The sequence below is a fragment of the Mchenga conophoros genome, linkage group LG19 (genome assembly GCF_057382185.1).
Source record: "Mchenga conophoros isolate Kocher_MC1m ecotype Shallow Benthic linkage group LG19, M_conophoros_male_GT1.1, whole genome shotgun sequence".
NCBI lineage: Eukaryota > Metazoa > Chordata > Actinopteri > Cichliformes > Cichlidae > Mchenga > Mchenga conophoros.
In genome coordinates this window covers 23,385,743-23,399,694 of record NC_140544.1, presented here as the reverse complement: position 1 = coordinate 23,399,694, position 13,952 = coordinate 23,385,743, and the positions used below count along the sequence as shown (strand labels likewise).

General features: G+C 43.3%; 1 protein-coding gene across 1 annotated transcript in view; it reads right to left on the bottom strand.

Annotated features, from left to right (window-relative positions):
- The window catches only part of hs6st1a (heparan sulfate 6-O-sulfotransferase 1a), a 58,791-nt gene extending 45,964 nt beyond the window's left edge, over positions 1–12,827 (bottom strand). Inside the window, exon 1 of the mRNA XM_085256752.1 lies at positions 11,952–12,827. Coding sequence (XP_085112878.1) covers positions 11,952–12,451 — 500 coding nt within the window. The 5' untranslated portion in view covers positions 12,452–12,827. The remainder of the gene's footprint in view (positions 1–11,951) is intronic.
- Positions 12,828–13,952: the final 1,125 nt, after the last annotated feature.

Here is a 13,952-nt window from a genome sequence, read left to right as displayed (position 1 = left end):
TTTAAATTACTTTCCTAGCAGGGAAAAAGGAAAAAAAGCTTAAATAAAAGAGAACAATCTCACTTGTTTTACTCATTTTCTGGGAACACCTTGCTTCACAATGACACACTCACCTCTGAAAGCTTCTCTGTGCTTAAAGGCTCATTGGTGGTGGGGTAACGTTTGTTCAAAGCTTTGGAGCTAACACCTCAAATTACCTGGCTTTCCACTAGAGGAGAATATGAAATTCATAGACGGCAGCGGAGTGACAAGAAGTCATTGGGAAAGCGGTTTGATAGTTATTACTTTGGCTTCATTTGTCGAGTAATTACAGACTGGGATGTGCAGACAAGTCCAATTTTCAGAACAAGCGAAAAACACAAAAACAAAGACTGAACGATTTCAATACATCTCGAGCTCTTAATATCCAGTGTAGTAACAAGGCATGTCTTATCAGCATTTGGTGGGACTTTCGGATCCCATTTGCCTTCAACCATGGGGAGAAGACTCCATTAAAGGGAAGCGCACATAATTAACTGTTTGCCTTAAAGAGGCAGGATAAGTCTTGTCTCTCATAAACATCTAATTTACATACTCAGCTCTAATTGGGCTGTTATGTTCTACTTTCCGGGACATGACAAAGCCCTCTTAAGCACCGCTAAGTGATGCGTTTTCATGCGTTTGAACTCGTCAAAGCTCCTTTTTTGGTCATCTGTTCGGTTGTCTAATAAAATATTTTTTTAGGAGGTAGCAGGACTACCTTGGAGATAATTACAGCATACCAAAATTTCCGGGGTTTAGGCCGAGACTGGAGTGGAATGCTCGAAAGCGTATTAGCAGTGGATGCCATTGACTAAGTATGAAAATAAACTTTGAAACAGATGTTCAGGCTTAGTTGGGGAGTTATCTAAAAATATCCGCAACGGGCAGCACCAGGGTGCAGTGGTTAGCACGGCTGCCTCACAGGAAGGAGGTTCTGGGAATCCACACTGGTCGGCTGAGTCCTTTCTTTATGGAGTTCACATGTTCTCCCTGTGCTCGAGTGGGTTCTCTCTGGGTATACTGGCTTCCTCCCACAGTCCAAACATGTGCATGGGGTTAGGTTAATTGGGATTTCTAAATTGGCCATAGGAGTGAATGTCATTTTCAACAGTTGTCTGTTTCTCTGTTATCCCTGCCATAGACTGGTGACCTGTTTAGGATGTACTGGCCTATCCTCTCCCCACGACCCTGATTTTATAACTGGTAGAAGATGGAAGGATGCAATGTTCAAGTGGTTGGTTATGGTATTAGCCTTGCCTCTCCATGTGTATCTACTCTAATAAATACAGCAGTTTTAAATATAAGACACTAGACTGTCTGCTGAAAACAGTGCAGCCTCAGTGGGACTGGATTTTCTCTGCCTATTAAAGCCTAAGTAACCAATCTATGTGGTTGTTAGGACAACTCCAGGGGAAAATCTGAAATATTGATACACTTTGTATCCTTTTCAAGTACTAGTCTAAAAAATGTCACAACACTACTATGCATCTGTAGGAGCTCCTGAAGTAATTTAGTATTTTTTTGCATTTATTTGACAGGCTAACAAAAAGTATAAAACTAGAAGCTGATGGAAGTTTAGTATCTTACTTAAAGACTGTAACAACACAAAGCTGTCGGAAGAAATATTACATATCATGGGGGATCAAACCAGTGATCTCACTGTTACAAGACTTCGTCCTAAACTTCTAGTATAAGGTATCAAAGGAGATATTTTAAGGAATTGACGGGCTTAGCAGACATGAAAGACCCACTCCCTAGAATTCCCTTTGTAACTTGGCAATTACCCCAAGACCACCTGATTTTTCTGTCTGTGCACATGAGGGAAAAAAGGCACAGACAGAGGGTGGGGGGAAAAAAGAAACCCGTCGTACAGTTCCCCAGGGTGAGAGAGGGAGAGAACATTATACTCCTCCTGTGTTTATCTCAATCTCACATCAGATCAGATCACTGGCGGATAAAGGCGCATCCTGACACATCACTTCCTCTCTCTGGAGGAAGCTGACACGCGCTGGGGACTCGGAATGACAGCGGTGGTGGCGCGCAGGATGAAGAAGTTTTTTTTGACAGAGCGAAAGAGAGAAGGGGAAAACAAAGGTGAACCTGACATACTTGCAGCCCAGATCCACAGAGCCAAGTGAGATGAAGAAGAGGAGGAGAAGGAAGAGCGGCAAGAGACAAAGAGGTGAAGAGGCACTAAGAATAGTATAACTGGATTAGCTTTAACGCTGACCTTTATTTGGCAGAGTGACACTCTCTCACTCGTCTCTTTAGTGCAGTTACAGGAGAGGCCTGCCCTACATTTAAAGCTCAGATCAACAAGAGTCGGTGCTGATTTTCAAACAAGGAGACGTATGGATTTAACTCTTAACTCAACCAGGCCTCTCGCATAATCTGTGTGCGTTTGTGTGCAAGAAACATCTTTTAGTAGCTGCCACCTGACAGCTCCTCATGCAACTGTTTGTGGTACAAGTAATCAGCTGCGGTTCGCCTTTAATTCTGCTCAGCACAAAATAAAAACCTAAATCTCTCCGAGCAGCCCGATGAAGTTTTTATTATTTATGCCCAGCTACAGATGGTGCACAGAGGGCTGAAATGAAACCAGAAGTTCGGGGGCTTGTTTCCAGAGTTAAGACAAAAACACTCAATGTCACCAGTGGCATTTGTAACATAGAACTAATCCGACAGAAGAATCCAAGGGCGAGTCAGGAGATGCCAGTTTGGATGAGAGGCGGCAGCGAGTTATGGAAACAATGGAACAGAGGCGAGCGCAGATGTGACGTCACAACTATCGCTCTGTTCATACTGGAGAAAAGAAAGCAGCGAGTGACTTTTTGTTGTTCGGTTTGTCCTTGTTAATATTTAAAGTGACCACCGTCGAGCTTTTTCGCTTTTTAAAGCCTTTAGAAAATGTAGATATTATTATGCAACGTCAATCTTATTCATGTAAATGCAGTGATTTTGGAGACACATCCCTGGGAGGGCCTCAGAAACAAGAAACTGCATCATCTGAAGCTGACATTGTGTAGAAATAATGGTAAGGTGCACCTAAATGTTCACAAACACACCTTGGCTTTTAGGAATTGTAACAAATCACAGCTCAAAGCTCATTATTTGTATTAGAAGATAATCAGAAATATGCATTTTCAGTGACGCTTGGCAGCAATGTAAGCAACACATTTCATCTGTGGTTTACCAGGCAAACATGCAGTCACGGGCAGGCTCACAAATCAAATTAATGTACAGTGCTGTGAACACAGATCCCACAGGACACACATTCACACGGCACACACACATGCACCAATGAAGTTAGAGGACATGCACTCGCACACAGACACACACTGCACTTTCAAAACAACCAAAACAAAACAAGGAGCAACTCTGGTGATCTACAGCTCTGCCCTAAAGCAAAGTACACAAACCAAGTGTAGCAGAACGAGGAATTTCATTTTTCCCCCACTCTGGCGGGACCCTCACATGCAAACACATATGAACACACACACACACACACACACACACACACACACACACACACACAGAGACAAAAGAGGTCCTGGGATGGCATGACGGGCAGAAAAACTGAGAAGGATGATGGGTAATGATGGGAAGAGGCGTCAAATAGTAGCAGGCAAAACTGTTTTTTTTGGGGGATCGGTAAAAGTTAGCTCAGTGTGTGTGTGTGCATGGGCGTGTGTGAGCAGAGACGGTCACAGTCAGCTGAAACTCCTCCCCCTAACTCAAAGAGGCAGTGCAGGATTTGCATTTTTCCCACAATTCAATTAACACGCTTGTCAGCCTCGCCTCTCCGTTCACATGCCTCCTTTGGCCATCTCTCGCTCGCACACACGCAAGCACGCACCCACAGACACACATCAGCTTCGTGAATAGATTATTCATAAATCCTAGCATGCAGAAAACGGTCGCATTTATTTGTTTGTTAACAAATAAAGGAGAGGGAATGCACACTGAGAGATGAGGAGCAGCTCCGGGTTCACATCCTGTCTGGACTTGTCATATTGAGGGACGTGAAAAGACAGTGCCGTTAATGGATGCAGAGAGAGGCTTCCCCTAGGGATGTCTCCTTCCCCCTCTCTCTCTCTGTCCTTCTCCATCTCTGAGGAAGGAAAGAAGATGTGAGGGAGGGCAAAAGATGAGAAGTGCGATCAAAGAATAGGGAATCATTGGGTGTTAAAAGAAAGACAAGAAACTCAGTGTTGATATGTAGCGAGAGACCAGACAATGGAGACAAGGCCAAACCTCATTTAGGAACCAGAAATAAGCCACAGATGCGCTGACTTTGCCGCGGGGCTGGCTAATGACTCCAGCGAGCCTCTTGTCTGATTAATAGACTGTAATCCCATTCTCATGGACAGCATACCATAGCATTCCGCAGCACCACTCATTAACCACTATAGAAATGCTCACTAATCAGCCAGTCGCTTTTAGCTAGCAAAACTAATGCTAGGCTAGGATAATCAATAGGCGGTAATCCTGTTGGCGGAGCTGCTGCAGCGTAACACCCCTTATTAACAGCCATAGAAATGTCTGCTAATCATTCACCGCACGGTTATTTGTCCACAGGGCCGCAGAATCACTTCGGTGGCGGTGGCGAGGGTTGACATTTGACAGTCGGCAACAGAGGGTGGAAGAAAAGGAGTGACACACAGAGCGGTAGGGGCTGTGTAATGATTAAGAAACACATCACTCCTGCTTTTCTGTCCCGCGCTCATGCTCTCTCTGTCTGCGTGTCTGTCGTCCGTCTTCAGCATACATCCATACTGGTCTGGTAAGACTCTGCTCTATGTTACTGTCATTCAAGTTCAATCAATCAATGACAAAAAAAACCCAACCTATCTAATCCATAGCACTCAATCAATAATGAAGTCTTGCAGGCAGGGTAATGATAACCTTTCACATACCATCAATGGAGACGATGTTTAGCAGTCCCTCTACTTCTCCTGCCCTTACAATCCACTGAGGTGAAACAGCTGCGGCCAATCAATTACGTGCAATGGCCTCAACTCGGCTTCACTGTACTGGTTTGATTTCTGTGCCGGTTCATGTTGACTTTAAGGTCGATTCTGTAATGCCCAACGTCAACAGTTTGGTTCTAATCAGACATTTGCATCCCTGATCAACCAAAGCCAACCTTTCGTTTGCTGCAAAACGTCTGCAGATGGTCTCCGTGGCACAGAGTCAAACTAAAACCCTGCGTATGTGTGTAGTGATGAGGCCCAACAGAGGTATTGGCATATTCTATTGAGCTAAAGTCTCAGCTCTGAATCCTGAGGGTGTGTTATGCGTTGACGCAATGACCTGAGAATGAACCTGAGCTGAACTCCTGAAGTCAACGCGAAGCAGCAGTGAAGCACAGACCTGTCAATTCTACGTTACCAAAGGAGAAAACAGATACAGAATCCATCTCAACTTTTTCTAACAGTAGAGAAATAACCATTTTATTTGAGGACATCTTGAAACAGCATTCAACTAAACAGACTACAAAGAATCAAAACCTTTACTTAACTTTTAAAAATCCCCAAAACAAAACTATTTGCTGTATGATAACAAATGATTATCATTTTTCCCAATTCAAGATAAAGCTAAATGACGAACTAGTAGTGCAGTGTTTACCGATCCACCTGACATTATCCACTGTCCTGTCAAAGTCTCAAATAGGCTGTGAGCAACGAGTTGATATTTGAAGCTTTTGGCACGTCTGTGGTGGCTTCATTATTCGAATCCACACTAAAGCATTTTAAGCTTTAAAAAGAAAACTTTAAATAAAACAGGTTGAGCAGCAAGAACTTTGGATTATCGGCCTGGTGGCAGCTTGTACAGATATACAACCTATAAAGCTTCTTTCGGTATGGTCCTGCAAACGTGCATAGAGAGTGGTCTTCGCCCAGTCCTCTAAAATTCTAACTGTGCATTTCTGGAAGTTGATGATGCATCGGTCTGCCGAAAGATGGACTGCAAACGTGCTATCCCTGCTGAACCACAAATTCTGCTTTATTCCTAAGGGGTCGCCGTAGTGGATGGATCTGCATATTTAATTTGGCATGGATTTTTACACTGGATGCCCTTCCTGTCGCCTCCTACAGCAAGTGTTTGATATTTTACTTAATTACCAAACAGGTCATAACAACTGTCATTGATCAATTGTGTGTCCTTTGAAAACTCCATTAATCTACTAATGTTCCCACGACTAAATGTAAACATCCATCCAGACACTTATCACTGCATGTCCACTGTACAAACATGATATTCATCAGGTAAAGTAAAGCAGCTACTGGTATTATTCATGAGAGATAAACCCAATCAGAGCCTGGTTTCTAGGAAGATAAGCAGGCTTGCCTGAGAAGAAAAGGGGATTTGAGTTCATGAACGGAATAACTGGCTGGACTGATCTGGGAATGTTTGTCGGGAATACTATAACCGCAGCCACAGGATGAACGGACGTAACCGGCTTTGGTGTTCCTGGCCGGCAGCGCTTAAAACCAGCTAATCTGATTGGATTAACACTGACCTGCCTGACTACACATGAGCGCGTGCATGTGCTCGCATAGACAAACACACACACGCACATATGATATGCCAATCAGCCGTGGCTGCCTCTGCAAAGTTAATCTGGATGCTGGGTTGCACTGGCATCATGCTGGGCTACCACATGCATACGCATCCGCTCTCACGCCACACACACGCACGCACGCGCACGCACGCACGCACACACACAGCCATCTTAGGGTGCAGTGATTTGTGCTGTGAATCTGAAACAGACCTATTGAAAGAACAGTAATGCCCAGTGCTTGACAACCGTGCTAATTGACTAGCCCCCTCCCCAGCAATGAAACTAAACGTTTTCACCCCTCCATCCTTTATCTTTCCAATCATTCCCTGACAGCTCTCCTCTTGTCCCACACTCATTCCATCCTCTTCCTCATATTGCTCTTCATCGCCGCCATCTCTTCTTCTGTTCCCCCCCTGCCATCGTCCCCTCCCCTCCCTCATACATGTAATCATTCATTAGAACCAAGGCAGTTGTCCATTAGGCAAAGCAGCCATTTTGGAAATTGCAGCAAATCTTCCATGAAAAGACATTTCCTCTAATGCAGTAGTCACGCTCGGGGGGAGAGCGAGAGAACGATGGCAAAGGAAGGAAAGAGAGACAACGGGCCCGAGATGGATGGAAAAGTGAAAGAGAGACAGCAAGAGAGCCCCCAGCCATAAAGCCACCAAGCAGAAAGCAAGCCTGCTGTTTGATTAGAGTGACACCGTCATGTGGACGGAAGGAGGGAGGAAAGGATGGAAGGAGAGGGAGGGAGGGAAAGTGTTCTAGAGAAAAGCCAAGGGGGGCTGAAGAGGAGGTGGGGGAGAAAGAAACAGGGAGCGATTTGAAAGAGGACTGAGACTAAGGCAGTAAAATTAGCCCCATCACTTTGCTTACTAAGACACTCTTTGACGTGCCAGGATTAAAAAAAAAGAAAAAAAAACAGGCACACACAGTCATGAGATGTGTGTGTATACACACACACACACACACACACACACACACACACACACACACACACACACACACACACTTCCAGAGGACAGATGGTTTCCCCCATTTGAAAGTGGTGCTTTAATTTGAGTAAAGTGATAGGAACCTCCTTAACCAATTAGAAGCGCCATATCTTAAGCATTGCATTTGACTGTTTGTTTCACACACTTATTAGTGGACGTGTGTGAGCGCGAGATAGTGTGTCCCATGGGATCAGTGGGGAACATTAAAACTGGTATAAGGAGTGGGAAGATGACAAATCCACTCTCAGTGGCGCTCTGCTAAGTAAGTGAGTTACTTTCTCCCACAATGCCACTGTTCATATCGATCTCATCTAATCACCAATCAAAGCCAGACCTGTCTCCCCCATTACCAACTATTCATCACGCCGCTGCTTGCTCCTTTTAATGCGCTTTGCTCTGAAGCTGCCACATTTATCTCCACACCAAACTATGTCCAATCAACTGTTTTATTTTCTTCAAAAAAAAAAAAAAAAAAAAAATTAGGATTCACTGTATTTAAAAGGAAAAAAAAAAGAAACCATACTTTATCTACTTTCTTCAGCGTTTTTAAAGCTGCTGTTACGCTCTCTTCAAGTGGAAATATTCAGAAGAAATGGTGCAACAGACTCATCTGTTCAATCAATAACTAATCCAGCCATAACAACTGGGCTTGGAAAGTGTTACAGCATCAATACAAAACAGCTCCCAAATCCACAAATGTTTTGGAAATCTCATAAGGGTAATTATGATGCTCTCTAGCTCTTATTAAAAGGGCAACATGCCCCCATATAAACATAATTAGAAACAGTTAATAAATTAGGCAACTGTCAAATATCGCAGAATTTTATTAATGGATGCACTTGTTTGGACAAAAACCATATTGATACTTCTTTCACAAAAGGCTTGAAAGTATTTTTTGGTTTTTTGCTGGTATGCTTAATCAGCAGAACGAAACAAGCAAAGACAAAGTTCTTTGATTTCATCATCACGTTAAAGAAGTTCCCAAAGTCAAGAGTCCTACAGCCTACTTAAAAACCTGAAAATCCCATGGAATCTGTGATTGTGATGCGTTTCCTTGAAATTTTTATTTAAAACAAACAAACAGAAACAGGCTCTTGGCTATAAATTGCTAATGCTACCAAGTCATATGCAAACTGCTGAGCCCAGTGAGTGACCCACCTGCCACTTTGACACAAACTTCAATACAAAAGCAGTAATGAGTACTACCACAGACTAACCAACCCATATTACCAGTTTTAATTAACGTTTGACATCAATACACAAATTTAAATAAATATGGAACTGTACATACTTGAGTAATCTCAAACTGATTTTCTATTAGTAATTTGCCCCACATGCAATACTTTTGTGGCCCACCAGGGGGCCCCGCCCGCAATTTGGGAATCACTGCATCAAAGCATAAATCAATTAAAATGGGATAAAATATAATCAAAAAATTAAAACAATGTAAGAATGAAACATTTCATTAATGATAATTACATATTATATGAGTCTTAATTTCACTCCAGCTCAGTGTGTGCATCTGCTCTGTTTTACTGTCATTTCTCTCCTCTGCTCTCTGTTTCACCATGTGACTGAGCGACGAGTAAAAGCTTTAAAACACTTTAGCTCCACTTAAACCCAACGACAACCCCAGCGTCCGAAAGTCAGCCCTAAAATCTCCTAGTCATCATTATTATTTCTTAATATGCATCCCACATGAAGCTAGTAGCAAGAGACAACGCTGCAAGAAGCTCTGCTGGTAGAGAAGCCAATCCTGACCACGACCCTGGTGGCTCTCCTGCTGATGTCATTACAGCTGCAACCCCACCGATAAGCTTCCTCAACCCTCCCATCCACTTCTGGAGACAGTTAACCTCGGGGAAACACTGCAAGGCTAACCCTGGTAGCCTGCTACACGGATGAAAAGGACTGGTGTGCTGCCAAAACACTGTGGGAGAAAGCTCATCGATTTTCATTAAGGGCGTGTGAACATAAAGACATAGACATGAAATAGATGTTTGGCTTACATTAAAACTCAGGAAATATCCATATCATATAGAGCACAGCATACCAAGCAAAGCCAAACTGAATGAGTTTGGGATGTATTCACATACCCTTACAGTAGTAGTAGTGGTAGCCATCTTTAGTGACTTGTCCACTATTAAATCTTAAATATGTTTGTTTGTCTGGACTTTATCCAGGTTTTTCTGCAGATATATATTTTCGTTGACAGCCAGGTGGTGTATTTATGTGCCTCAATCCAGCTGATGGAAATGGTCCTAATTCACATTTTATTTTTGCAGCATTTGAGACGTTTGTGTAAAATCCACTCGACAGCTGTATGAGCGCACAGCTGCGGAGAGAGGGATGCTGGATCTGTCAGCACAACAACTGCTCCTGCTACATAGGTCTGTTTTAAATAATCATTTTCCGTTTCACACAGACATAGATTCACTCAAACCCACTTCCTCAAACATAAACGCACTACGAATATACGCAGTTGATCGGAAAGCTGCGGGTTGGGGGGACACCGAGAAATGCCACACTGACACCTTTAAATTCACGCTTTAACTCGCCTTTGCACGACAATGCCCTCAAGATAAATGCTCCCAGCATTATAAGAGTGCCACAAGAGGACCGAACAATGAGGACAGAGGCCAGAAAAAGAGGCAACGAGGGAGAAAAAGGAACAAACAGAGCCGTGACAGAGAGAGAAACAGAGAGCGCTTCTTGTTTCTTTGCAGTTATTCACTTCTCTTCTTTGTGAAAGTTGCGCTGTACACAGCTTGGAGCGGCACAGTTTCCTTTAGGCTGTTTTTACCCTTGCAGTGCCTTGTTTTTCCTGCCCCGAGTGCTCAGACAGTCGATTACACCCGGGCCAAGCGATCGTCTGTCATCTGTGCTCTCACCCGTGCATATTTACTCTCATCTTCTCTGCCTTCTTGTCTCGTTCTTTTCCTGTGGCCTCTTCAGGTGCGCGCGGGCTCAGAAACTGTTCACAAAGTGATGAAAGGCAGTTTATCCTGCATCCACGGTGATATCTCAGCCCTCCATGCAGAATGGCCGAACACGTTATCACCTCTGCCCCAGGGAAACCACAGGAGTCAGGACAGACGCCAGTAGCAAATACCACTGCTAGTGTGTGTATGTGTATGTGTGTATGCGCGTCCCAGTGGTAATAATCACTCGGATTAGAGCGGAGCCAAACCCCCGCAGGGTCCCCCGATCTCCCTCCCCCTCTACCAGCCAAGCCCAGCCCAGCCTGCAGCACTGATCCCCCAGTCTGAGCAGCCATGGGAAGCAGAGCAGCCGGCCTGACATCTCCACCACGCCTGGCTGCCAGACAGACAAATTTCCACAATTTCTAATCCCTCTTTGTCCTATTGATCATCCATAGCCAAAATAAAATATTGAACAAGCTCAGACAACACAAAGACACATAACCCATTCAACAAGCGTACCCTTTAACCACAGGGGTGCAGTGAAATGGAAGTTGATACAGCCGTCAATATGTCTGGGTGAGGGATGCAATATGTGGGCAACAACAATGGGGAAGGCGTGGAGAAGAAATGGGTTATAACTTAATAAGATGCGCATTGTGTCTGGGTACCTCGCAGTCAAAGCGAGGGATTATTACTGAGCGGAAATGTTGCCTGGATGTATTACAGCCCTCCTGAAATAAATTCAGCCAAATCTCAGTGTACGATTCAGTGGGAGGGCACCCTGATATTGGCACCGATCAACAATTGTCAGAGATGCTGCTGAGCTCCTGTGGCATTTCGTGACAGTGTAGTGTTGAAATGTCAATCAACATTTGCCTCTCAGCATCTATTCTCGACCTACAGATAGATGACTTTATGAAAATTATATGGTAATGCTGTCCCATGCAGAGAACAACACATCCGTGAAGAAGCTGTGGGGATTTTCATGCGTTTGTTACATTCGTTTATGAGACTATAACACCTTTATATTACCCTCTGTTGTGCTTTATCTTCTCTGGGATCACAATAACAATCCTGCGATTAAAAAAGAAAAAAAAACCCTGCTCCAGGTGGACTTTTGATATTTTTATGAGGAGAGATGATCTTTAAACCAGTGACTATTATGCCTTTTAAAATGTCTCCAGGGGGATGAGGTAAAATATGTCATGAACAGAAAGAAGCTGCTAAGAACTGAAAGGCAGTTTGACTGAGTGACATAAGTTTATTTATCAACTGTAAGTTTTTACGAGCTTTCAGTGACCTTATTGTACCTCCAATGGAGAAGAGCTCTAAAGTTTCAGACAAACAAAATCCTCCGCAGTTTGGGAGATTAGAACCTAAACCACACTTTGTGTCTTTTCCATAGTCTACAGTAGCCTGACTACACCAAACACCTCCCAGTCTCACCTCAGGGATTTCTGCTTGTTCTCCTTCTTGTTGAGGACCCCTGGCACACAGTTGGTGAGCTCCGTCCAGTCTGCGTGTAAACCGCAGCTCCAGCCGGTGGAGAACCGAGAGAACAGCCAGGTCTCCTTGCGGTTCGGCCGGTAGCAGGTACACTTCTTCTGGCCCGGTCTGCAGTCGCAGGGGACCTCCAGACGGACATTCTGCACCAGGTGCCTACCGAAGGTAGTCCCCCCGGTCTTCTGGATGTGCAAAAACACGATCACGTCCTCCCCTTTAATTTGGAAATCAATCGTCCTCTCCAGGTCCCTAACGGGGAAGTAGTATTTCTTAACGTAGTGGGGGTCCGGAGTGGGGAAGATGTCCCCCTCGTCTTCTTCCGTGAAATAACCGTGCGGGGAGCCGAAATTGATCACCCCGGGGGCCACGTACTGATAGAGAATCAGCATAAAACACACGGATCCGACGACGATCAACAAGAATTTGCTGCTCCTCTCGACCATGATCCTTCCCAGTGCGGTCCCTACAGCACGCTACCATTTCCCAGTCAAGCCGGCAACGGGGAGCAGGGCGCTCGGCTTCTTCATTTTTGCTTTCCCCCCTCCGAGAAGGAATCGTTTTCGGGGCTCAACAGTGGCTAATTCCGCTTCGAGGCGACCGGCTCGTGGCTCATGGCTCACCGCGACTGTTCAACACCGTGAAAGACGCATCGTAACTCGCTCGGAGAGCCCCTCGGAGCCGACCCGCTCCAGTTTCACTTTACTTTGGTGTCCAGTCAACACAACAGGCTCACTGCATCACAGTGGAGCTATGTACCCAGGATGCAGCGCGAAACCTACCTTTCAACCTCTCTCACTCCCTCTCTCTTTCTCTGAAAATCTAGTGAAAGGAGAATCGCTTTAATTTGTTGGTTGACATGTAACGACCGCGGCATTTGCCAGCAGCCAATAGACAGCGAGATCGAGCGTTACAGTAACGAGCTGTAGTTAAATACTTTGTATTGGATTATTTTACAAACAGGGGGATTTGAATGAGTCATAGTGGTTATAATGTTGTATTCTGAGTTTATGTTTTCACTTTCAAAATACATTTGCTCTTTTACTTTTACTTTTATTGTTTAAATCCTTCAGTTTTTGCTTTTTCTCATTAATATCAGCGTAGCTTTTAGACTTTTTTTCTCCTTAAATTATTCTAATGTGGAAGCCAAGATTCAAAGGAGTTCTGAGCAGACAGATAACTAAAAGTGAACTAAAAACTGGGTGTGGAAAAAAACATTAACACATAAATGGTAATAAAAATAAAACCTATAGTTTAAAAAAGTAATAGGAATTTCAAAGTTTAAAAAAAAAAAAAAAAATATATATATATATATATATATATATATATATATATATATATATATATATATATATATATATATATATATATATAAAATATTAAGTGAAAATGAAAACATTTCAGACATTTATTTTTATTTTTTTTACTGAACTGGAACTCAACTCTGGGAATTACTTGGAACTCAACTGATTTGAAAACAGAAACGAAACAGAAATCAATACCAAACTATAAATACCAAATTCTAAAATTAACTGATAGGACACTTTGTGCTGGCAGCACACTTACAGCATGTAGACAACCCATGACTCCATAAACCAACGTAGCAAAATCCATCTGTCAAGTTGTGCTCAGAAAATGTTCCAAACTGACCTTAGTGTGTTTTGTAAGTACATATTATTGTTTCACCAGGGACAACACACATTTATGTACATAAAAATACAAAAGAATAGAAGATGTAATGTAATGTAATGCCAGATTAAAGCAGAACTGCTAATCTACGTCTGTGGTTCCATGCCAGGTCACATGAAAATGTCATAATTAAGAAAGACATTCAACAAAAACTAACACAATAAAACACCATACAGAAAATGTCCTACCTCACCAGGACTGAGTTTTAGTTTTGTTTCAGAAAAAGGACTTCAAATAAAAATAAAAGAATTTTTATTT